Source organism: Crotalus tigris, unplaced genomic scaffold (assembly GCF_016545835.1).
Source record: "Crotalus tigris isolate CLP2741 ecotype Arizona unplaced genomic scaffold, ASM1654583v1 scf7180000018368.3068619, whole genome shotgun sequence".
NCBI classification, from domain to species: Eukaryota; Metazoa; Chordata; class Lepidosauria; order Squamata; family Viperidae; genus Crotalus; species Crotalus tigris.
In genome coordinates, this window is record NW_024096968.1 from 2,263,579 (window position 1) to 2,289,469 (window position 25,891).

A 25,891-nucleotide genomic window follows, 5' to 3' on the forward strand; every position below is an offset into this window, starting at 1 on the left:
TTCGCCCAGGAAATATTTTTTCAAACTTGTCCAAATGTGCTACTGACTTTTTCTGTGGAGAAAAGTTATATAAACTTGTGAAACAGCTACACCACCCTACCCTTCAATCTGTAGCAGCCATTTGCAACAGAATAAACTTTGTGTGTAAAGATATCAAAAACTGTAGTCAGAACAGATAATGAGATGGTTTTTAGAGTCAACTGACAAGGAAACCAAGTCAGATTCAGGCTGCAACTAGACTGCCTTGTTACTTTCTATTTTGAGTAACCTCCAGAAAGATGGGAAAATATAAAGTACCAGAAAATTAAAGATGAATCTTTAATCTAAATAATTGAAGTCTGCTGTTGTAATTTATTAAAATTCCCAAGCAAATTCCAAGTTGCAGGCCCACCTTGTCCCTTACCTGTGTTAGGGTTATAATAATTTCCATCATTTACAAGGACTTTGTTAAAACGTATCACACCCACATCTTCAGGGAAAGGCTTCTTTGTGAGGCCAGCAGAGAAAGATACCAAAGAAGTAAAAGCTCCTACTAAAATGGAAAACAAATATAATTTAAATATGTTTAAGAAAAATATTAATACCAAACAGCACTGAATTTGTCTTACACCTATTTTCCCCCTTAAATTAGAAAGTCCATAACTATATGCAAACTTTGGATATTATTCCAGAGAACTCTCAAAAGAATATAGTGTGTGTGTGTGTGTGTGTGTGTGTGTGTGTGTGTGTGTGTGTACATGTTTAGACAGACAGACGGATATGCCAATCAATTTTTGGTGCCTGTTCAAGACATGAATCCAAAGATTCTAGGTATCATAATCAGGAATAACAATGAATTAACAAGTCTTTGATTAGCCATTTGTCCGAAATGGTGTAGCGTTTCCTGCCTGAGCAGGGGGTTGGACTAGATGACCTCCAAGGTCCCTTCCAACTTTACTACTATTACTATTATATGCTATACATTTCTGCACCTTTTAAAAATCCTATTTGCGATTTTTTGCATGCTTAAACTCTCATTCACCATTTTATGTGTGCAAAATGTATGACATAAAAAATTACATGTTTACGTGTACAAAAATATTCACATTTATTATTATTTTTCATTCATCATTTCCCAAGCTGCTGTGCCATTTATCCATTTTCAGCATTACTCACTGAACTACAGGATAAAAAAGAATATTGCAAACTTTCTTTGTAAACAAAAAGGAAGTAATAAATAGGTATTTATTTTTCTCTCCACTTGCTTCCATTATCCTTAAGTAGAGTATGAGATCATTTCATATTTTGAAATTATGTTAAGAGATGATTTCTTTATTTGTTAAGACAAGATTTCTTCAAATAAGATTTCCAAAAATAGCATTTATGGTATAAATTGTTTCAAGAAGTATAAAGTGGAAATTAGCTTCAAGAGATTAAGAGAAGCAACAGCATTACCTTGTGGAGATGGAGATTTTGGTGGGTTTGGATAACCTATAAAATAAGAAGAACATATATGTAAATAATATTTTAAAAACTATTATTCTCTTCTCTCTGTCCCATTTTACTAGTGCAGCCTTCAAATAATTTTAGGGAGTGCTCTTTTCAAACTCAGTGATTTTAGAACTGCTATCTGTAATGAAGAAGTTAGATAGTGGTAAAAATAACCTTTTCCTTTTGCTCTAGACCAGTGGTTCTCAACCTTTTTAATGCCGCGACCCCCAACTGGTCGTAAGTCGAGGACTAAACCGGTCGTAAGTCGAGGACTAAACCGGTCGTAAGTTGAGGACTACCCAACCGGTCATAAGTCGAGGACTTTCCCTGCCCGAGAGTGCCGCACATGCGTGGTGCCGCCCCCTGCGCCGGCCGAGGCGTAGCTGGCAAGCGGCAGAGACAGAGCAGGCCAACCACCGGCTGGGCCACCAGCTGGCCCAGCCCAAGGGAAGTAAGGCACCCGCCGGAAAAGGGGAAAAACATGGCGGACAGCCTTGCTTGGCGACCCCCGTGAAATGGTCGATCGACCCCAAATGGGGTCGCGACCCATAGGTTGAGAACCGCTGCTCTAGACTCTAGAGCAGAGGTGCCCAACATTGGCAACTTTAAAACCTGTGGACTTCAATTCCCCGAATTCCCCACCTAGCCATTAAAGTTACCAAGGTTGGATATCCTTGCTCTAAAGTAATTTCTCAGAGAAGAAAGGGGTGGGGGACAGAGTGAGAAAAATTCTATCCTTTCTCAGTAAAACAGCAATTAAGGATATAGTTAGCAGCTACTGTCTTAACACCCCCACTATAATTCCAAGACAAATGTATCATGAGCTGTTGGAAGAATTTCCGAGCTGGGGTTTTACTTCTGAGTACTGATTTTCAAGTCTGGTCATTTTATTAATAATATTTAATATTTACTCTGAGAAAGCTAGTTAAATTTAGCATTAAGCCCTGAAAAAAAGTCATTTATGCCATTGAATCCTTTGGGGGTTTCAGCCATGAATGGAAAAATTAATAAATTATGATTTATTAATACATTAATATCATAATTAGAGACCAGTATTTATCCTGAACTAGTAGCAGGTAATAGCAGATTGTGCTGTAATCACGCTGCGCTTCTCCTTCTTACTGTTGATTAAGCAACCATCTACTTCTGAAGTACAGGAAGAATTAACTCCCTTCTTAATGGATTTCGACAAACTCCAGAACGGTATTTCAAAAACCTTAGTAATGTTCAGTCCCACTTTCTTTGCATTTCATTTGTATCCATTACCCGTTCCAATAAGTGATAATCTTGATAGTGAACTCAGCAGTTAAAGCTTACAAAACTGGGCTCCCAAATGATCACTGGAAAACTAGAGGGAGGATATAAGTGCCCTTAATGATCTTGAGATTTTCATATATATGCAAAGACAAATTCTTTAAAATGATAAGGTAAAGGTCCCCAAAATATCATAATGAGGACTGAGCTATGGAATGTTAAAAATAATTTGATATATAGCAAAGAAAAACAGAATGCAAAGCAAGCTAGCTGAAAACCTGAGTGAAAGCACTTATACTGGAAAGCTTAGTGATATTACACACATACACACACACACTTCAAGTCAAATATAAGTATGGCTTCCCTTTTAACATCTTTTCCATGATAATATTGTCTATGTTTATCTATGCCTAATCAACACTGATGACATTCATTGCATTTTTTAATATAGTATCTGAACAAAAAATTACAATGAGTAATTTGATTTCATCAGCGATTTGAAAGAACTGATCACAGTTAAAAATGCTGATTTCCTCACCTGGTGCACCTGCATATCCTTCAGCTATAAGCATGTTATTGTGGCCATCCTGCCCATTTATTCTTTTAGGCAGTCCTTTTCTTGACCTTAGACGTGTACCAGGAGGGCCTGCCTGTCCAGCTTCCATCAATAATCCACCTGATCCAGGCAAAGAAGAGAACCCTGGTTTTGATGGCTGCATTGGAATTCTGGAATCGGATGGCCGAAGAGGTATTCCTTGCAAGGGGGGCTGTATGATTATTTGTGGACGCAATGGTTGCAGAGGTATTCTTAATTCTGGAATTTGTACTGATCTTTGGGGTTGTGATAGTTTCAGATGCACCTCTGTTTGTGACTGTACAGGAATCCTTGGCTGTGTTGGCGCTGGAAATTTGTCTGGCTGAGATGACTGTAATGGTTTTCTTGGGTCTGATTGTGGCTGAGGAATTTCTCCTTGCACTTCCTTTGGTAGCAGCACTGATGGCTTTTCATCTAAAGATATATAGAGAATAGAAAACTTCTATATCGATAAAATTATAGATTATAATATTATAACAAAATCTATAACATTAACCTAATTATAATACAGAATTGCAAGGCTGATCATATGCTTTTGTTTTATAATGAAAGGATCACATCAAGCAACCAATGAACCATATGTATTAATTAAGAGATCTAGGATTTTGTTCAAATAGAAACCAGATACAAGTAGTCCTTGGGTTATGATGGCAATTGGGACAGAATTTATACCATTAAGCGATATGGTTGTAAAGTATGATTTCATATGACCATACCACAGCAATTCTGGCAGTCTTGGTTGCCTTCATAATCCCAGGACCATGTTTATCTTTGTACAAGGACATCCCATGGTAATGACATGGGAAGAGGCAGGAGTGCCAGGCAAGCAAGCTGTTAGGTGAGAGCTAAGGGCAGGCACCAGAGAATATGAGTGGGTATAGATGGGTGCCCCAGACAGGGGCTCGTGAGTGGGTGGATGAGTGTAGATTGGTGGGTGCATGGTAAGAATGCAAGTGGAGAATATCTGTCAATCACAAGATCATCCATATGCTTTACAATTGGTGCACATTTTCGTCTACAAGCAAAGTTAATATTGTACTGTATGGAAATAAAACCATAAATTATATTCACATGATTTTTCACTTAACTATGTCACTGTCTTAATGACTGAAAGGGAAGTAAGATAGTAAGCCCAGTTGTTGTCATATGATGCTACTACTTAGTGACCACTTTGCTTAGCAATCATATTGTTGGACTGAATTGTTGTGCTGAGCAAGGACTACCTGTATGCTGCCCGCATACTGACAAAAAATATCTTTAGCAGAATAATTTCTGAACTATTCTTACAATCATCTATCAAATCTGCTCTGGGGACTGGAGGAACCTTCCTAAATAGCATTTGGGTAATTCCTGAAAGTTCAGAAAGGATATGAATAAGGAGGGCTATTAGATCAGGTTAGCAAAAATATGTACTATCACTAGATGGCAGAAATGAGTTAGTTTTCTGTACCTCTTTGTTGTCATCTATTGCAGCGGTCCCCAACCTTTCTGGCATGGCAGCCCAGCGGGGGGGGGGAAGGGATGGTCCCGTGTGAATGGTGGATGCTCACACACGCCTGCTGCTCACACAAATGGACCTTCACACGTGAACGTGAGCGCTTGCCGCTCGCACAGGTGGTGGTGTGCATGAGCACGAGCGCCTGCTGCATGCAAGCCCCACCACTTTTGCAAGTGGAACTGCATGTTGCCTGATTCCAAATGGGCCGTGGCCCGGTAGTGGGTCACGGCCTGATGGTTGGGGACTCCTGATTTATTGATCATCCAAATTTTGACAGCCCAAATATTGTAGTTCTACTAAGAAGATGCACTAATTATTGAGGCAAAAAAATTAATGTAATGACAGAACACAATTAATGTTGCTAGTTTCTGGGCAAGATCTGTTTAATTTGTACATATTTTAACCTTGCATTTTATATTTTAAATTTTAAGTCATATAGTATGACTTATTTTAATTGTGATGCTTCTGACATGAATAAACAATTATTAAAGCAATATATAGTTATAAATTATTTTCTCTTTAAATATCTTTTTTCCTGTCTCCACTTAAATAACTTTTTTAAAGGAAGAGACATCAAGGCAAACTATTATAGATGTGTGCACCTATTCTGTCTCTCTCACATATTTTTACTTGATTATATTTTCACCAGGTTGAAGGACAACTTTTAAAGCTTCTTTCTAAGTTGTTCCAATCTTCACTATATATTTCCATTATACACTTTGAATGAGATACAAATTTAAAACTGCACATGCTTCCTTTGCGTCTAATACAGCAACTGGAAATTAGTTCTTATTTGTCTAATATAAGAAAAGGATAGACATGGGACGAGCTGCCATTTAATGTGCCAAGAAAAACAATCCACCCATGTGACTTTCACATCTGATGGAAGGCATGATGTAATTCATAGCCGTGTATAAGAACAAGAGGTCAAGTCCTGCTTCCCCCAGCACAGTTTCGAAAAGAAATACAAGATTTATTGAAGTAGGGAGAAAAATCTCCCAGAATCTAGAATAAAAGAGAGATGCATGTTACTGGTAAGCGTATAGAAAGACAAGACTCACATGATGCCAAGAAAGGAAGCTGAAGGAAAGTGAATTTTTAAAATGATAAAACTATGTTATTATATAATACTGAGGGCCAACGTGCCTCTTAATTTATTAATTTATTTTTATCCTTCCTTTATTATTTTATAAGTAACTCAAGGTGCGAACATACATAATATTCCTTCCTCTTCCTATTTTCCCCTTGAACAGGTGGGCTGAGAGAGAGTGACTGTCCCAAAGTTACTCAGCTTTCCATTTTGCTTTGTACTTAGCGTGTACATTATGTTCTCAGGTTCATATTTACTTATTTTTATCAATTTTTAAAAGATATTTTCTTTGGCAAGGAAGAAATAAGGAAATATATAAAAGGAATCACAAATTCTTTTGTTCCAAGGATAATTACAAAATAGCATGAGCCAGGTTCCCTGGTCAGTAACAACTAGCCTTACTAAATAGGCAGATGTATGCAGAATTATAAATATCAAATATTAAATTTAGAGATTACATTTAAAGATATATTTGCCTCTCCAGGAAGGATTGCTACTGACAAACAGCATTGAAAAACAGACAGGTACATACCCATCCATGTCACAACACTGCACTAAATGCTACTTTGGCCTTTTGGATGTCTGATACAGTCGCTTTATATCACACACAGTTTCATTGAAAGGCCAAATGATAAAGCAGTCACCATTTATAGGCAAAACATTTGTAAATAATCTAAAAAGGACAAAACTTATTTCAGGTGTCAATCCACTTCCATAGCAAGCTCATTCTTGTGTGATGTTAAACAGCACACATCTATATGCAAAGCAGCTAGAAGACAGTACTTACATACAAAATGCTTTGTTTACACGGTTAGCAGTTGATTAACACCTGTCATTCTCTACCAATTAAGGCAAAATAACATTGGCTAAAACAGTTAACAATTCTTTTATATAAATTATAGAAAAGCCATGATCTGTGCCTACAATTCTGAAATGAAACTTATTAACTATCAAGATATGCTTTCTCATGACATGACTGATAACTTAAATACAAGATATTTGTTAGGAATTCAAAACTGAAATAATAGCATATAAACCATATTTAAGTATCTGTAAATGTACTATGTGAACACAGCTTTTATACAAGCGTTGAGCCTAATACAGATTCTTACTGGCAGAAATAAATATTGAGCTATTGTTTTCCTAGATAGGGAAGTTATATTTATACAGCTGTTTTGTATATTTATATATTATGGGAATGACTGGAGAAATAACTATATTTAACTACATCTATCGCACATTTTATATATTTTTAACATTGTTTATTTGAAAGCTGACATGATTTAATCCTCTTCTGATATACTGAACATGAGTTTCCATGTACAAAAAAGGCATCTATGGTATTGTGAATACTTGTCATTAATTAATCCTATTTTAGTGGTTTGCCTAGCACTTTTGAGCAGAAATCCCCTTTTTATGGAAAATAAATTTGCTCCCAACCTAAATCTTCACATTTATGAGCAGATTTTGTCATTCTAAGGATACTCTCCATTATCAGCTGAATCATCTTTATGTGACCAAGCATCTCACTACCTTAAATGGAAGTGTTGACTAAGCAACCAAATAAGGCTTTGGTCCATGTTTTATACATACAGTCTATCAACAATATTCATTAACTTGTCAACATATATTTGAGTTGAGTCATTTAAAATGTCCTTGGCTCCATTGTGCTTCAAGTAAATAAAATAAACTATTAGAAGAATGAAATATACTTTGCAGCCTAGAGAAAAGGACTGCAGAGAATCAGAACCAGGAAGCAAGCGATAGAAAATTTTAATACAAGAAAATAAACAAAATTTAAAATGTTGCACACTCACTTTTGAATATGATATGATATAAAAAGTATATGTAAATGGTCTGAAATACAATTTTTTTTAATATTGAGTATATTATATGATGAGAGTCAGTTTGTTGTAGTAATTAAAAGCACTTGATTAAAAGCCAGGACACTATGAGTTGTTGCCTTGCCTTATGTATGAAAGTCAGCTGGGTGATTTTAGGGCAGTAACACACTATCAGTCCTGGGAAGAAAACAATGGTAAACCTCTTCCAAAAATGTTATCAAAATATTAGCAAAAAAATTGCACACATCTGCTCATGTAGTCTCCATGTTCAAGACTGACTTGAAGGCACTGAAAAAAAATAACACATGGCAAATGCACATATATATATTATTTCTTTCTTTAGTGCTCACAAGCATTTTTGTGAGAAATCTGCCCTATGATATTGATATTTACGAGACTGAAAGCTAACTGTTACTGCTTTCCAAGTTTTAAGTTTTGAAGCATATTTATAATTCTGGGCTGCAAAAATCTGTGGGACTATTAGATGGCATCTAAGAGTTACAGTATTCTGTATCTTTCTGCTGCCATATCAAAGTCAATTGGGATTTTGCAGCTCCAGATATTTGCATTTTGTAATATATTTAAAGTTATAATGAAAACATAGTGACAGCATCTACCTAACCTTGAATTTTTTGAACTACTTGGGAAGCCAAAGGTATTGCTGTGGGAAACATAAACATCTCCAAGAAGTCAATGGCAAACCTCTTCTGTATTATACTTCAAAAGTTTCATGTATATAAATATCCATGTCAATCCAACAGTCCAACTAGACTCAATCGTGATTACTTTTACCTTAATGGTGCATGTAAAGCAATGATATGATATCTGGCACAAACTGGCATAATAGTGAAGGCTTGGACTTAAGTAAAGAGCATTCATGCAAAACATAAGGGATAATTTGACATTTTGTTCTATTTCCCTTGTTTTCTAATAAAGTTGCCACTTAATTTTTAAAATTGGTTTAACTATATTAATTATATTTCTAATTAAAAATTAATCTATAGAAAAGGCAAGCCAACTTACATATGGGAGGCTGAATTTTCTTCAGGTCCTGTAGGTCAATGGTAAATTTGTAGAACTGGCTATTGAACTGCTGGGTAAAATTTTTGAGGCTAAAAATATCTTTTGAATGAGATGTTACAGTTATGTTCATCTGATTGAAACAATTCCAAAGACTGGATATGTGTTTATTTAATCCTTCCTTTATCCTTTGAAGACTGCTAGAGACAGAATCTAATTTATTGCAAGTTTTCTCAACATTTGATACTTTATCTTCCAAGTCTGAGATGCCAGGTAATTTATCCCTACATTTGGTCAAGTTAAAAAAATCTTCCCCATTCAATTGATTTATCTTTTTGCTTAAGTGATTGCAACAATGATTGTTTTGATTAATTGTTTGATTGTTCATCGTTTTCTGTATTTCATCTGTTTTTCTGAACAACTCAAGCTGTATCTTCCCATATGTAGAATTAACACCTAAAAGTTCATCTTTACAGCTGTTTAAGTCATTCTGAAGGAGTTTTACATCTTTATCAATAGCATTCAGACCAAACCGAACTATTCGCAGATCCCTATGAAGTTTATGAATGTCACGCTGAGTGCCTTTAATTAAATTGAACTTTTCACTGAAAGAGCTATTGAAAGATTTTAAAATATCAGAATTGTCTTTTGTTTTCAAAAATAATCGATCATATTTACTGTTAGTGTTTTCTATTCCTTTCTGAAGACTTTCCAAATACTTTGATAAAGACTGGCAAAAATCTTCAGTGTGTTGTAATTTGTTCTTCATAAGATTAATCTCCAATACAATATGCTTATTTTCAGATTCTGAATTATTCCGCAGTCTTGATCCTTGAGTAGTATATATATCATCTGGACCGGTAACATTAGCAATATCTAGAATAGTAGAACCTAGTCTTCTTTCTATTGCTTGGAACTTTTTGTCAAATAAGTCCCTTACTTCGTCTACTTTAGTAGCTATAACATTACGAAGAGTTTCCTCAATGTAAAAGCAGTGTTCTTCAGCATTTTTCTCTGTAACATTAATCCTTGCTTCTATTTCCTCCCATTTTTCATCAAAGTTGTCTTCTGCATATGGAATGGAAATATGTTTTATTTCATTATCTATCCTGGCATTTAAAATTTTATTTGCTTCTGCAATTTTCTCTATCTTTTTATCCAAAGTGTTCATCTGTTCTCTAATGTCATCGCTTTTAGCATCACTGCAGCATGGTTGGTTTAATGGTGCTTTGATAACATTCTGTAGATTTTGAATTTGTTTTCTTAGGTCATTTTCTTTTTCTGCAACAGATTCTCTTAGTCCCAAGAAATTGGCCTCATAATTATCACAGTGTTGTTGTATACCTATCAGCTTGTATTCACAGGAATTTTTCAGATCTGCCATTTTCTTCTCAAATTCTTTCAACATTTCCTGTCTCAGGGCTTCAAATTTGGCGTCTATATATTCCTGATACAACTGATTGTTGGGCATTGTTATTATTGGTCCTTGGGCTGCTTCTTGGAGCTGTTTTAATTGTCCTTCATAGCCATTTTCTTTCCCATTCAGTTGTTCCAACCTATTTATTTTGGCTTTCAGGTCATCCTTTATTTCATCTTCTTCAGATGTTAGGATTTCTGTTCCAGATTTGTATGAGTCATTAGTGTTCAATGGATAGGTATTCTCTGTTTTTCCCTCCAAAGTACTGTCCAACCCTGGATGGTCATGAAGATTATTCAACCAAGATATTACTCTCTGACTTGCAGTTTCTTGCCCAGTAACTTTTGGATTTTTATCCGCACTTATTATAGAGGACTGAAGTTCTAGCACAGTCTGTGTAAGCCGGAATAATTCATCCTCCAAAAACTGTATTTTTTTATCTTGTAAATCTTCTTGTTTTTGTTTTGGTCTAGAATCTGTAGAGGAAAAGTGTGGCAGTCTTTTAATTATTTTTCAGTAGTGAACAATAAAAAGGAGCACACTGAAAAAAATTATTTACATACTCACATTTTTGCAGCTTGAAACATTTCATTACTAAGAAACCACATAAAGAAAGGAGTCATAAGAAAATTTAAATCTATGTATCATGTTAGAAACTCAAAACCAACTAAGAGACCAATTTGAAAGGCAAAAGGAAAATTTTCTCTTTAATAGTAACAGCCTATTAATGGATATACAGAAAATATGAGTTGAATAATATCTTATTATAGCAAACTAAATTTTTGTAAGATGGTCACATCAAAAATGCTGGGAAAATTATAAAAGTAGAATCTTAACAAACTGACTGAAATAAAAAAGGCAAAATAGTTATAGTAATTAAAAATAAGATATAGATAGTCCTCACTTAATGAGTACAATTGGGATAAGCAGCTCCATCACTAAATGGCACAACATTAAGTGAAAGGTCAGTTCTGCTGCAGTCATGTGAAAGGCGTTAGTTCTGCTGCAGTCATTATGTAAAGCACCTGCAGTTGTTAAGGGTGGCATCATGTGACTGTGACTTGAAAGTGTACTGCTGGCTTGCTTGTAGGAAGCCAGCTGTGAAAGTTGCAAATGGCAATCACTGGACAGTGGGAATCCTGCAACCGTTATAAGTTTAAGGATTGATCATAAAATACTTTTCCAGCGTTGTCACAAATTAAAACAGTTGCTGAACGTTGCAATTGTTAATCTAGAACTACCTGTATATAATCCCCAAAGAACATATACTTTCAATTTTTAAAATATTACTCAGATTTATTATATAAATTTGATAATGTATCTGATGAAAAATCTAGAGAATTTTAAAGCTAAAACTTGACCTTTCACAGTAATAATTATTACTCTTTCTTTCGACTATGAATAAGATCAAAAGATATTTTTGAATATGAGTAATGGAATGGCTTTTCCGTGGAATGGTATAAAATATTTATTAGTACATAGTCCTAAACTTAATCAGCTCTATAATCAAATTCTATAATATGAATTTTGAAAATGAATTTTTATTTTCATTTAATGAAACATATATTGCAGTTATGCCAAAATCATAAAGGTTATATGCCATGTGCTAATTATTGACCAATTTCATTGATTAATATAAATTTAAAAAACATAGCTACTAAACTTCAACTAGTGGTTAAGAATTGTCTATTGTCATGGGAAATGATTTTATTATATGCACTGGTAGAAATGATGTAGAAAATAACACATAAAATAATGTAGGAATAACCTACCTCACAGAATTAACAGAACTAATAAATCTAGCTAGCATAGCAAAGCACATTAAACAATAAAAGGTTGGCGTAAAATTCAGCAAAAAGACCATGCAGATCAAGAGCTAAAGAAACATTTACCCAAGCTTGGCTTCATATCATTGGGTGGAAGTTCTGCTGGATAAGCTATTGATCTTGGCTTTTCTGCTACAGCCTCTTTGCAATCTACACCCATGTATCCAGGACAACATCTCCACTCTAATTCGGTTACCATCTTGTAGGTTAAAGTATATTTAGGCCTCAAACTTGTTCGATACCTGTAATTAATTAAAAGTAGCATGTTGAACTATCTTTATTGTTTTGTCCTTTCAGCAAACCATGTAAGCAGACCAAATACAATAATTAAAATTAAGAAACCTGAGTGTACTATCTTTTAGACATACCAAGATGTATTTATCATTCCTTAATGTAGATCAGGGGTGTCAAACTTGCAATGTCACATGACGTGTCACAACGTAGCACAACTTTTTTGCTATTGCCGGCAATGGGGTGGGCGCGGTTTTGCTATGATGCATCCAGCTCGTGGGCTGGCAGTTTGACCCCACCCCTGATGTAGATTGTGTAGGTTGTTTGTGGAATCAATTACAAGAGAGGTGATGGCTTATCTTTTGCTGACTGTGTTCATGCAAGGCCTTTATAGCCATCTGCCAGGGATGCTTTAATCTGGATCCCTTTATTCATTAGATCTTGGACTTGATGGTTTAAATGGCCCTTTTATCTCTATAATTATTTCAGTTGAACTCTGGCCTATGACTGTAACAAATCCATTTTCTTTCTTTTTTTGAGTGAAATGAAAATGTGAATTTTACCACAAATACAGCATGTATGAAGAAAATGGTGAACATAATAATTGTTTTCTTCAGAGACAATGGTACACAGAGAGATACACTTACACATTCATAGATGGATAGGGATAGTAGCAGCAGCATTCCAACTCATCTGGAGAGATTCACTTAATAGAAAATAGCAAATACATTGTGATACTGATAATGCATCACATGTTGTGCATGAACAAGCTTACAGGGATATCTGGAAACAGCAATGTGAACCTTTCAAAGGATATCACTTCCTTAACTGTTAAAAGAGTTCCTTCATTCATGTCCCCACATGTGGCAAAGGACCTGTTTGAATTATTTGTATGGATTTAAATCACACTGTTGTTCTCAGAATACTGAACTCATGGCTGGATTTACAAACTAGCTTGACTACTGCTGAACACTGTCCTAAATCTTCAAAACATATGAAAAGGTTTTAAACTACTTTGTAAAATGGAAGTAGTTTGAAAGACAATTTGAAGAATGAGACGTAGGATCCCATTTGACCTATACTACCCTATCAGTCTAATCACTGCACATACAGGTAGTCCTTGAGTAATGAACACAATTTAGCCCAACATTGGTTGCTAAGTGAAACATTAAGTGAGTTTTGCCCCATTCTACAACCTTTCTTGCTATAGTTGTTAAGTGAATCATTGCAATTGTTAAATTAGCAATACGACTGTTAAGTGAATCTGGCTTTCCCATTGACTTTGCTTGTCAGAAGGTCATAAAAGGTGATCACATGACTGCAGGACACTGCAACTGTCATAAATGTGAGTCAGTTGCCAAGCATCTGAATTTTGGTCATGTGACCATGGGGATGCTGCAATGGTCGTAAGTGTGAAAAATGATTATAAGTCACTTTTTTCTGTGCTGTTGTAACTATGAACGGTCACTAAACAAACTGTAAGTTGAGGACTACCTATATACTGTTTTGCAAATGTTAATGTTTACATGATCTAAGCTTATAATTTAAATATTAATATAATATTTAAAGTTGCCTTCAATATCAAATGAAACTACTGCAATTCCTTTTGAAAACTAAGGGACAAATCTTTGCAGCATTTTAGAAACAGCTTTGAACCTAGTTTTGAAAGTCACATCGTTGTTTTTTTTACTTTTCTGCATTATTTGAAAACAGGGAAATTCTGTTTATGTACACTAAGCACAAGTCTTTAGTGCACAAAACAAAAATAAATTCCAGTTATATAAAATTTTCTGTTATAAGCATTGCTAAGACATCTGAAAAACCATTTATTATTAATTAAATAAACAAATGGGGAAAATTATGCATAGAGCATGTTCATTCAGGAATAAATTCCAGTATCTGATACATACAAGACTAACTTTTAGTTGAAATGTAGAAATATGTAAACAATAGTTGTGGTGAAGGAGAACAAGGTGGAAAACCTAATATCCTGACCACCCACAGCTTTCCCCGTGTTCTGTTCTTACCCACAACATATACCCACTTATTATTGCACAAGTAATTTAGGCTACTTTTTTTTTTAATTCTCTGAAGTGAATGGAATATGATGTTTGCTTTAGAGAGATATCTCTAACACTATTTAAGCTTACATCAAACTTCATGGGCTTCATGCACATCAACTTGTTTCTATATTAAGACTTCGATATAAGGGATAAGAAAATTGAGTAAAATTTTGAATAACAAAACTTTTACAAAATTCAAAAAATGTATATTTACAATTATGCTTTAAATGATTTTTATTTTTTACATGACTGTACAAGCATCTACCAAAAATTGGAAAACTGATGTCTTAGTAGTATTGGGGGTTTCCTTTTAATGTGTTATATTAGTTCAAACGGATGATTGGAAACTGAGCTTTAAATAATTAAAAAGCTATGAAATCCATTGTACCACTTGCTTTACCACTGGAAAGTAACATATAATGTTATCTGATAAGATTTCCCAAATGTTTATATTTTGATCTAAGTTTACAAATATCAATAAAACTATTGTGATTTTAAGTCTGTTCTTTTTATGTCTTTAACACACATACCCATGAAAATCACTACCCTAACAAAACAACCTCAGTATATTTTTCTTAAGGACAATGTTTCACTCAATACTCAGTCTACTGATTTATGTGGGTCAAAAGGTGAAATCTCTTTTTCCATGGAGGGAGGGGTCCCTTGGGAACATGTTGGAATTGGGAGTAGTGGTTCATGAGGTAGTTTTCCTCATGGTCCACAGCTCCCTTTGTTCCTCCTTCCTCCAGAAAGGGGCATACAGTTCCACAGATCTGAGGAGGAGGAGGAGGAGGAGGAGGAGGAGGAGGAGGTTACACCTAGGGCTCTCCTGAGGGTTGTGATGGGAGGGAAAATGGTACAAGCCTACATTTTATGTGAAAAGAGGAACAGACAGAGACCAAGTGAGATGCCTATTGGTGAGGCAGGTCTGGGTAGGAATGCCAATAATGAGAGGACCTCTTACTCACGGGAGAGAGGGTGGGGAATGGGAAGTGGGGTCAGTTTTCCTTAGTCTTTTGTTCCCCTTTCCCCAAGCAAAGGCAGGAAGTTCAGCAGGTCGGAGGAGGAGGAGGAGGAGGAGGAGGAGGAGGAGGAGGAGGCGGCTTCACTGGGACTCTCCTGAAGTTCATGAGGGGAGAGAAAATGGTGCATGCCTCTATTATATGTGGGAAAAGGAATGACCTAATGGGCCATGGGCTATCTAGTGTACACACACATACACACACACATCATTTCCTTGCATTCAGCCAAATAGCTCTACCCCTCATGGAGAAGAGAATCTTTTCCACATCAGTGCACAAATGGGCTTATTGCAGAACACAGTAGAAATGTGAAGTGTTATGCAACTGCTGAAAACAGAACCACTCCCTTATTGCTGAATCCACAGCAGTTAAACATTCCCAAACCATGGAATCATATTTCCCATGAGATTTAACAGTGTTTTTTACTATAAAGCATGAGAAACTAAAATCACACAAAGGCAAACATTGTACTATTTAAAATGTTCCAATTATCCAGAGGATCAGGGGTACTTTCTAAAGCTTTTTTCACAGAAGAGTTAAAGATGGCCTTTAAAATCTATTGGGGATTTCCTAATTGTTTCCTTTAGAAACATATTGTGGTTTCTTAATTGTTAGTTTCCTTTAGAAACATTCTGTGATAGTTTACAGGAGTGTTTGAAGTTATAACATCTACCACCTGTGTTTTTCATTGAGATCTAAGGTTTGTCTTGAAAAGATTCACTGCCTTCCTGAAATCAAACATACGGACAACTTCCTAGTGGCATCAAGAGATGTGATAATACTTATCTTTAGAACTTACCATATGAATAGAAAGTTCTGGCTTTGTTTTCCAATGTATTGCTTTCTTTGTTCATTTTTTAAAAATTGCAACATACACTAGGAGAGAAATGCTAGAAGTCAAGTTGTTGGGGAGGTTGCCTTTAATTTAGTTCCTGGGCTGGTCCCTGCAATTTTCTTGGCAAGGTTTTTGGAAAGTGGCTTGCCATTGTCTCCTTCCTTGAGCTAAGAGAGTGACTGGCCCAAGGTCTAGAATTCACTGTCTCCTGGTTTCTAGCCTGGTGCCTTAATCACTACATGAAGCAGGCTCTCCAGCCATTCTGTAATATAATGAATTTGTATACTCTATTTTTATGAACTTTGTATACTACAGTATTATAAATTATATAAATCTTATTCATAGAAAAATGTAGCTTTAAGTTTTTCAGAGGGTGTTTACAACATTACACAGTGTTATCTTAGTAAAATACATGTGCCAGAACAAAAAGAAACCCATGGGGGAAAAAAAACTGGGCTCATTTTTTCTATTCTTTCTACAATATAGTTAAATAAGCCAATTAAATAATGTCAGGATTCATAACTGGCTTCTATCAGCTAATTTGGTCTAAACTTCCATTTCTGGCTTGTATATAATTTTAAAACAGGAACTGAGCAAAAAAACCCTGAATGTATTCATCCTTCCAGCTGCATGCAATGTGTTCAACCAACTTTCTGCCCGTACAAGTAATGCTGTCTGCTGGTGAATTATTCTTCCTTTCTTCCAAAATAATCATGAATAAGAAGCAGAGCAATGAACCTCTTCCTTTTCTTTGCATGCACTGAACTAACCTGAAGTTCTTTTGGGCAAGTTAACCCCTTATTCAAAAGGACATCATCTGCTACATGAGAATGAGGGACCATAGCAAGCAAGTCATAAATATCCTAAAACAAACTGGGGTCTGGAATATATATATTACATCCAGAGAGTATGGTCCATTTTTCAAAGCTGATCACAATGACTGTGCAGCATATAAAGTCATATAAAAAGGATTATGGGTCACCATGATGGAGAGAATATTAAGCCAGCAACACTAAGCTATTCAATTATACCGCTACATAAAGTTATTCATTGTGAAACTTTTATATTTTACTCTATTATCATTTTAAACATTAATAGAGCATTATCCTCTTCTTTAAAACGTCAAGTAACATTAAAGCTCAAATATAGATGTCTATGTTTCATTTGGACAAAAGGGAAACTAGCGTGAACTTCATGGTTAGTTGTGAATGATGCATAAGAGTATAAACCTCTGTGCAAATAAGAGAAAAGGAATGTATTGTTGCTCTTTGTTGATAGAGATAAGTAATATTAGATCAGAGGATGCAAGATGAAAAGTTAATTCCACCCAGCAATCTGGGATTTATAAATAAAAATCTCAAAAGACTGAAATACATGTTTAAAATACTTTACATCTTCTGTCTTTTCAATACTTTATGCTTTAGTTACCCATCCAATGTAATTAATAAGCTACAATATATAAAAAAATCTATTCCTGGTTCATTTTGGTACATTCTAGTACTTATCCAACAATATTTTCTTCTGTGTATTTTAAAACATATTGAGCTATTTGAATGCATTATTAAAAATGATATAATTCTTCACCTATAAAGACAGAGATATGTTGGAGATTGATGCATACGTAAGGCTGTTTGTTCAAATGTAACCCTAAGGGATGACTTATCCAAGTTTGTTCATGTAAGGTAACATCTTAGCCTCAGGTATTCCTCCCTCCCCTTCTTTCCCTTTTATAAGCTAAAAGGAAATAGGAGAGTATGTAGCTTTACATTGTTTCAACCTAGTCAACAGAGAATTTCTTTTAAGTAGACACTTTGCCTTACTTGTATGGCAAACAAATCCCCAAATCCTTAATTAGAAGAAAGGCAACTGACATAAAGAAAAGACAGAGGGATGCTGTGCCCTCCATTATTCATACTGCCACTTCCCTTGTCAGCAACAAGCTAGTTACAATCACATTTGCAATTCTGCTATCACTTTAGATATAATTTTATATTTGCAATTCAAAATATTACAAAAATAGGGTTTAGTAGATTGAGAGGCAGACCAAGACTATGTACCATAGTCAAGACTCTTGGCACTGAAACAGTGGGATTTACTTGCTAGACTTTTTCAAATATGGGAATAAAGTATCTTCTAAGTACTTCTCAATTTGAGAACCAAGTAATGGAATGGTTTCTGGTACCGTATTTCATGGATGATCCACTTGGACAGATGCAATGGCACCCACAGGATTATTCTGATGAAAACAATACCATGAAGTTTCACTACAAGTTCTGCCTCTTTTGAGCATGTGTTGTCACACATGCAAAAAAAAAAAAAAGGGGTGGGTGGGTGAGGCTTGTGTTATTATGCTGTTCACATCAGTCTAACATCCCTCCCCTGCCACTACGGCCAAATGGCTAGCTGCTGGCCAGATGGCTGGCTAAGATTTCTATTTTAATAACTCCTTCAATGGCTTTGTGGTTTCTATTTAATAAAAGTGTAACTCTTTACATTCCAAAATATGTATTTCTGAATATCAAGGCAACACACATTTCAAACACACAGACTCAAAATTATGGGTATATTTTGGCTTCATCCCAATTATTTCAAAGACTGCTAATGATTTACAACAAAGTTTATGACTGCTCAGGATGCCTGCAACCTGCAAATGAAAAACATATAAGCCGAAGAATTGTTTCCACCAACAAACGGTCACACAGATTGATCAGTAGACTGAACAAAACGCTAGGTACTAAATATGTTAACTCTGATTGAAGTATTATGAAAAATTCTTCTCTGGTATTAGTCTCAAATTAGTTATGTAATTATAATATTTTTGCAATTTCCTTCTTTAGTCTGAATAATGTAACAATAAATTGTTCAATGATTTATTGAAGAAGAGTCAGTTTCTCTAATTTGCTTCAGCTGTCTTGGACTATAATATAAATATTTTATGCTACAGTTGCAATTTTTTTAAAAAAAAAATGGTACAGATCCTCATGATATGCTGCTTATGGCCATACTGCTTTGCTGAAAAAAATAATCAAATATTCTCCCATTCTAGATTGGTATTCTTACTTACACAGGAGCATGTGGGCAGGGTTCCTGGTTCCAAAGACATACATACTGAACTTGAACAAAACTTTCAGCGCCATCCAGCACAGAGCAGCTCACATTCTTGTTCACTATGTAGGCACACCAGTTTCTGTAGAGACAGCAAGAATAGAAAAGGCACACATTACAGTACATGTTATTAAACTATTTGTCTAAATCAAATATGTAATATTGGTCAAATGTTTTACCCAAGGGAGAATCAAAGCAGAGAAGCAATTATTTTCTTCCACTTCCTACCACTGATCCAACACATGAGGAACACAGAAGATCCTCTAGCTATAATGTATGTGTTCTTTTTGGATGCAAATATAGGAGTTAAATAAAATGTAGCGGTGTAGAGAATAACAAAATGTATGAGGATAAGAGCTCATTTTATGTATGTCTACTCAGATGCAAGATGAGCCATGTTCCCAGATAAATAGACACAGGATTTATGGTTTTTGTATTTTGAGATACGGAGACATAAATCCCTGATTCCAAAATGCAAAAGAGACAGGATTCATACACATTGTGCTAAATCATAATATGGTTTTACTTAAGTACTAATGTATTAAATTTATATTATATAAGCTATGGCTGATTATCAGTGGGTCAAACAATGCCTGCGGGGCGAGAACAGGTGGAGAATAATGATATAAATACATCATGATGCAAACTCTGCATGCGGAACAACTGTAGAAAACTAAATGAAAAAAGGCAAATATTTTAAGTACATAAATCAGATTTCAATATCTTTGCTTACTGTTTTTGCTTGTTAGAATTAAATTTTCCTATTCTAATAGAACTCTATTCTTTTCTTTAAAGATTAAGTATTGCCATCTGTGTGGAATTTTGCTTAATAAAATTTTGAAACATTCAAGTACAACAAAAAAATCTTACGTGTCAGGCTACTCTCAATAACAATAGCCCTGGAAAAAGCATGAACAGGCATTCAAAGATTCAAATCTCCATAACAGTAAATATATTTATTATTTTTTAAACAAATTATTTATTGTAAACCAGGGATGTCCAGCTTTGGCAACATTTAAACTTGTGGACTTCAGCTTTCAGAATTCTCCATCCAACTGGGAGTTGAAGTCCAAAACCCTTGCTGTTGCCAAGATTGGACATCCCTGACTCGAACCATTATGAAAGTTGTTAAGCAAATCACTGAGGTTGTTAAATGATCCATGCTTCTCCTATTGACTTTGCTTGTTGGAAGTTAGCTGGAAAGATTATAAACGGTGATCACATGACTCCAGAACAGTGCAAGTGTCATAAACACATGCGAGTTGTCAAGCAAATTTTGATCACATGACCATGGGGATGTGCAATGGTAGTAAATGTGAAAACTGGTCATAAGTAACTTTTTTCAGTGCCATTCAGATACTCTGAACTGTCATTAAACAAATGATTGTAAGTAGAGGACTACCTATAAATGTTATGCAAAAATGTAAGTTTCTAGTGTCATGTGCTATCTAAAGTAATATAGACTTTTCACACAACCTTTTATATAAATGAGGAACAACAGACACAAAAGTGACATGGTGGTAGTTCTACAATACACCTGCCTACTTGGATGACCTCCTGCAAGAGACTACCAAAAAATCTCATCACCAACTAGAATACCATTTAGAAAGACCAAGTGAAATATACATTTCTACTGAAATCATTACTTCAGATGTCAACACTATCCAGATGGAACGACAAAAATGTGATAAAATTAAAGTGCAAAGAACACTTAATAAAGTCATCTAAAACAATGTTCACAAATTTGGTGTCTTTATAGTATATGCCTAAAACTACTTCAATTCTTAGCCAATCAGGCTGAGGATTATAGAAGCTATAGTTTCACATCTGGCAAATATCAAAATGTGGAACACTGATATACATTTTCATGAGGCTATGGGATATTAGCAAAACAGAGGAACGTGGTAAATTAAGGCTTCTTTATGTAAGCATAGATAGATAAAACATATCTTAGTGTGTACAGTGTAACTGTGTACTTTTTTATCTTATACATCTGCACAGTACCATTTCCAACTGCTTTATCCTCACTCTACAACTCCCAGTAGCAAGAAGCATTCTGCTCTACTCAGGACTTTTCCCTGCTTGCACATAACCATGGCAGGACATACTCCATACTCTTTTTTCTGCTATTTTTTGCCTATTACAAAAGAAGAGCCCTGGTGATGCAGTGGTTAGAATGTAGGCAAACTCTGCCCACAGCATGGAGTTCAATCCTGATGGGGCACTCAGCCATCCATCCTTCCGAGGTTGATAAAATGAGGACCCATATTTGCTAGTAGAACTGGATTCAGAACCAGAACTAATTAAAGAATGTATGATTAAATGGGCACAAAATTTTGGTGAACCAGTTCTACTAGACACTTGGGAAACCATCTGGGTGAGGAATGTTAAATTTACACAAGCCCAGAACTTAAGGGAGAATTTTTACAAAATGTTTTATAGATGGCACCTTGATCCACAAAAAATGTCTCGTATGTATCCTGACTTACAGCCTAAATGTTGGAGATGTGGTTGTTTGGATGCTACTTATTATCATATTTGGTGGTCGTGTAAAAATATAAAAGCTTTTTGGATTAAGATATGGTGGAATATTCAAAGAATTTTTAGAAGGAGGGTAAAATTTACCCCATAATTGTTTTTGTTGGGTATTGTTACTGATTGTGATGTTAAGGAGGTTATACTGATGTTAAATTTAATCACAGCCGCAAGGTTGTTAGTAGGGCAATACTGGAAGAAGGAATCTTTGCCTACCTTGCAAGAATGGTTTTTTAAAGTTTTTTATTTGGCGGAAATGGCAAAGATTTTGGCTTTTTTAAAGGATCAATCGCAAGAGAAGTTTTTTGCGGTATGGGAAAAATGGATAGATTTTATACAACATAAGTTGGATATAAAAATATTACTTAGTTTTTCAATAACCTATATATAAATTTTAATATTTTATAGATTGTATTTTTTTTCTTCTCTTTCCTTATATTTTTTATTTTTATCTCATCTTATTTTATTTCTTTTATATATATATATATCTTTTCTTCTTTCTTTTCTCTTTTATTCTCTTTCTTTTTAAGTAATTTTTTTCTCTTTTTTTAATACCTATGTTTTGTTTTTTTTTTACATATATATTATTGTTAATTATCTTATAAGCTTAGGTAATGTATTTAGATATATTAATGGTTTATATTTTTTTAATTTTTTTTAAGATTTTTAGAAATTTTAATTAAGCCTATATTCAGCTCTGGGAAGGTGGGGGGGATGGACTGGGAGGGTTGGGGTGGTTGGGTAGGGTTGTTTTTTGTTTTTTATTTTTTTTCTCCTTATTTGTAAAAACTTTTAAAAATTTTCAATAAAAAAAAATAAGGACCCATATTGTTGGGGGCAATAAGATGATTTTGTAAACTGCTCAGAGAGTGCTATAAAACTCAGTGGGGTGGTATACTGTATAAGCTTAAATGCCATTGATATTGCTAAATGCTAATAGTGTATTTAGCACTCTGCATAGAAAGAGTGGGAGAAAATAAGCAAGAGTTTTGCTGCCCTAAAACTACCTATATATACTTGTTCCATTTGAGAATAGATATTTGCTTGAATTGTATTGTAACTTTTATTTTATTTATAATAAATACTCTTAGAGCTTTTGGATTCTTGTTCCTTGATTGTTTCCAATCCAGATTGTAAAGAGGGAATAACCGAATAACAGAGTTAAAAGGGACCTTTGAGATCTTCTAGTCCAATCCCTGCTCAAGCAGGAAACCCTATACCATGTCATACAAATGGTTGTCCAGTCTCTTCTTAAAAATTTCCAGTGTTGGAGCATTCAGAATTTCTGGAGGCAGGTTGTTTCACTGATTAATTGTTCTAACTGTCAGGAAATTTCTCCTTAGTTCTAGATTGGTCCTCTCCTTGATTAGTTTCTATCCATTGCTTCTTGTCCTGCCTTCAAGTGCTTTGGAGAATAGGTTGATCCTCTCTTCTATGTGGCAGCCCCTCAAATATTGGAACACTGCTATCATATCACCCCTAGTCCTTTTTTCATTAAACTAGAGATATGCAGTTCCTGCAACTGTTCTTTGTATGTTTTATCATCCAGTCCACTCAGCTTTGTTGCTTTTCTCTGCACTCTTTCTAGAGTCTCAACATCTTCTTTATATTGTGGTGACCAAAACTGAATGCAGTATTTATTCCAAGTGTGGTAAATATTGCATCTAGGGTGCTCATTCTGTTTTGAAACATGTTTAGTGCTGTCTAGGAGTAGCACTAAATCCATGTTCAAAAGAACTCAAGTATTACTGATATCAATTGAAAATTGATCTCTCTTTGATTAACCAATAAAAAAATGCCATCTCTGGATGGCAAGATGGGTGACATATACATTTAATAAATAAAGACAAGACACGCTTTGACAACTACACATATAGTCTAAGCACTGTCAACATGTGTTTTCACTAAGGGGAAGACCAGCCTGATAGTATTCATATGCTATAGAAACAGCAGAAAATATTATTTTGCTGTCAGAAATAATAATCTCCAACTGAAAAGAAGCGCAGTCTGAACTTAGGCATCACATAGAGAATAACTATTGGATTGTGTGCTCAAGAGTGCATACGCTGCATACATTACAATTGGTTCGACTGTTGTTTGTTTTTTATTAGCCACTAGGGGAGTGATGGCGAACCTTTTAGAGACCAAGTGCCCAAAAACTGCCCCGCCCCCGCCCCCACTCCATGCCCCACCCTGCCCGTGGGACCACACACTGCCTCCACAGCCCGCCACAGATCGCCCCAGCAGCCCAGCAGTACCATGGCGGCCATGTCCTCCACCTGCACCCCACATCATCTGTTCACGACGGGGTGCGAGGGCGGAGTCTTGTCCCTGCTGCCCGGGTGCCATGTCCTTGGCTGCACTGCTCTGTGCAGGCCGCGCCCGCGGACAACTCTCCACTGAGGGAGCTGCTGGAGAGGAGGGGGCCATGGAGGGAGGTGGGGCTGGGGCAACAGCACACATGCCCACAGAGAGGGCTCTAAGTGCCACCTCTGGCATGTATGCCATAGGTTCGCCACCATTGCACTAGGGCTAAAATCATTTGTCCAAAAAATTTTGGCCTGCCATAGATTGGTATGACACTCTTACGGTGATTAAAGTGTAGATAAATTCAATGGAGAACTGTCAAGTGTCACTCAATAATTCTAACTTTAAGTCATTAGTGGCGGGGAGGGGGGGAATACAACAATGTCAAAATAAGCAGAAGTATCTGCCTGGTACTGAAATTCAATGGCAGGCAAACTGTTTTGGGTTGGCTAAAAAGGAACCAGATCTCTAAATTCAATCAAAGGCTGGATACTGTACAAATATTCAAAAGGAAGAAATGAATCACAAAATAAACGTTGTAGAAGGAATCAGCCAATTCAAGTCGTACACGTTTCTACTTAGTTCGAGCTAGGAAACTCATGGAAGGAAAAATCAGGCACGTGTGAACTCAGCCCAAGTTCTTTCAGAAAATGGCAACTCCAACAGGCCGTGCTTCCCAGCCCAGAAGGTGTAAGTGACTACATGGATCAGGGAAGAGGTTCCGTAGGCTCGCCAATCCACCCATTCTCCGTTTTGCCACCAGGCAGCCATTTGCTCCAATTGGCCGGTTTGAGAAGAGTATCAAACCCTCAAATGACCTCGCCTCTTGCGACCTGTCAACACCAGGGAGAAAAGCCGGGATTCACCGCCTATCCAAGAGACGGGGGACTCCACCCGTCGATTTGGGTTTTACATTATTCACCCTGCAGCATTACAAATGGCAGGAAAATAATATGTGAGCCCACAAAGGTCTCTGTACGCAGAGGGTGGGGGAAGAGGCAGACCTGAAATGTTCATATAGTTTTCCCGAGGCTCGGAGAAGGAAAGGTGGATTGGGGGAAAGCCGGGTCGGAGGGATGGAGGGAGTCTTACTTGTTTCTGGCGCCCGAACGACCTGGACCCGAGTGGGGGGAGACCAGACTGAAGCAGCCCCCGAGAGATAAGACGAGCGCCACAGCGCAGCCGAGGGGCTTCCCAAGCAGCTCCATTTCCGCTCGAACTGGCGCGCCACCGCTCACTTGACTCGCGTGGGAAGCGACGAGGCGTGAAGATGCAGAGCCGCTGTGGTGGGATTCGCCTGCCCGCTGGCTACTCTGTTCGTTGCTTCGTCGTTTCTTACACGCCTTTTCTCTTCTCCCGCCACTTTTTTCCTTCACTTCGGTTCTGTTCTCCCGCTGAGATTTTCCACCGGCGCAAGAAATCCCACCGACTCTCTCTCCGGCCCGCTCGCTTCTTCCCTTCTTCTTCCTCCAAAGTTTCCGCCCTCCAGTTCGCACATCCTACCCGAAGGGTGGCTAGCCTCCATCTCCTCCCCCTCCTCCTCCTCCCCCCCCCTTTCTTCTCTGACCAAACAGCGTGCAACCCTTTCTCATTCTTGCTAAGGAGAAAGGCACAAATTGCTCTCGGCGTTCTTCTGAGAAGAGCGTGTGGAGAGTTGAGGAGAAACAGCGTGTGGTGGCCGTGAGAAACTAAATGGTAGTGAAGGGTTTGAGACTGGTGCCTATTCCTGACTCTTCGAGCAGTCACGCAAGCACCCCGGATGCCTCACCTTCATCCCCT

General features: G+C 36.4%; 1 protein-coding gene across 4 annotated transcripts in view; it reads right to left on the reverse strand.

The window, feature by feature from the left end:
- The window catches only part of EMILIN2 (elastin microfibril interfacer 2), a 40,415-nt gene extending 14,794 nt beyond the window's left edge, over window positions 1–25,621 (reverse strand). For 3 of the 4 annotated variants that reach the window (XR_005557632.1, XR_005557631.1, XM_039351028.1), the window contains exons 1-7: window positions 25,205–25,621; window positions 19,230–19,352; window positions 12,081–12,256; window positions 8,775–10,664; window positions 3,263–3,733; window positions 1,435–1,470; window positions 404–532 (exon numbers count right to left, since the gene is read on the reverse strand). Coding sequence is in view for 1 of the 4 variants with exons in the window: in XM_039351028.1 (XP_039206962.1) it covers window positions 404–532; window positions 1,435–1,470; window positions 3,263–3,733; window positions 8,775–10,664; window positions 12,081–12,256; window positions 19,230–19,352; window positions 25,205–25,320 (2,941 nt within the window). In the remaining 3 variants the exon portion in view is untranslated. The remainder of the gene's footprint in view (window positions 1–403; window positions 533–1,434; window positions 1,471–3,262; window positions 3,734–8,774; window positions 10,665–12,080; window positions 12,257–19,229; window positions 19,353–25,204) is intronic. The other variant, XR_005557633.1, reaches the window with a different exon arrangement.
- Window positions 25,622–25,891: the final 270 nt, after the last annotated feature.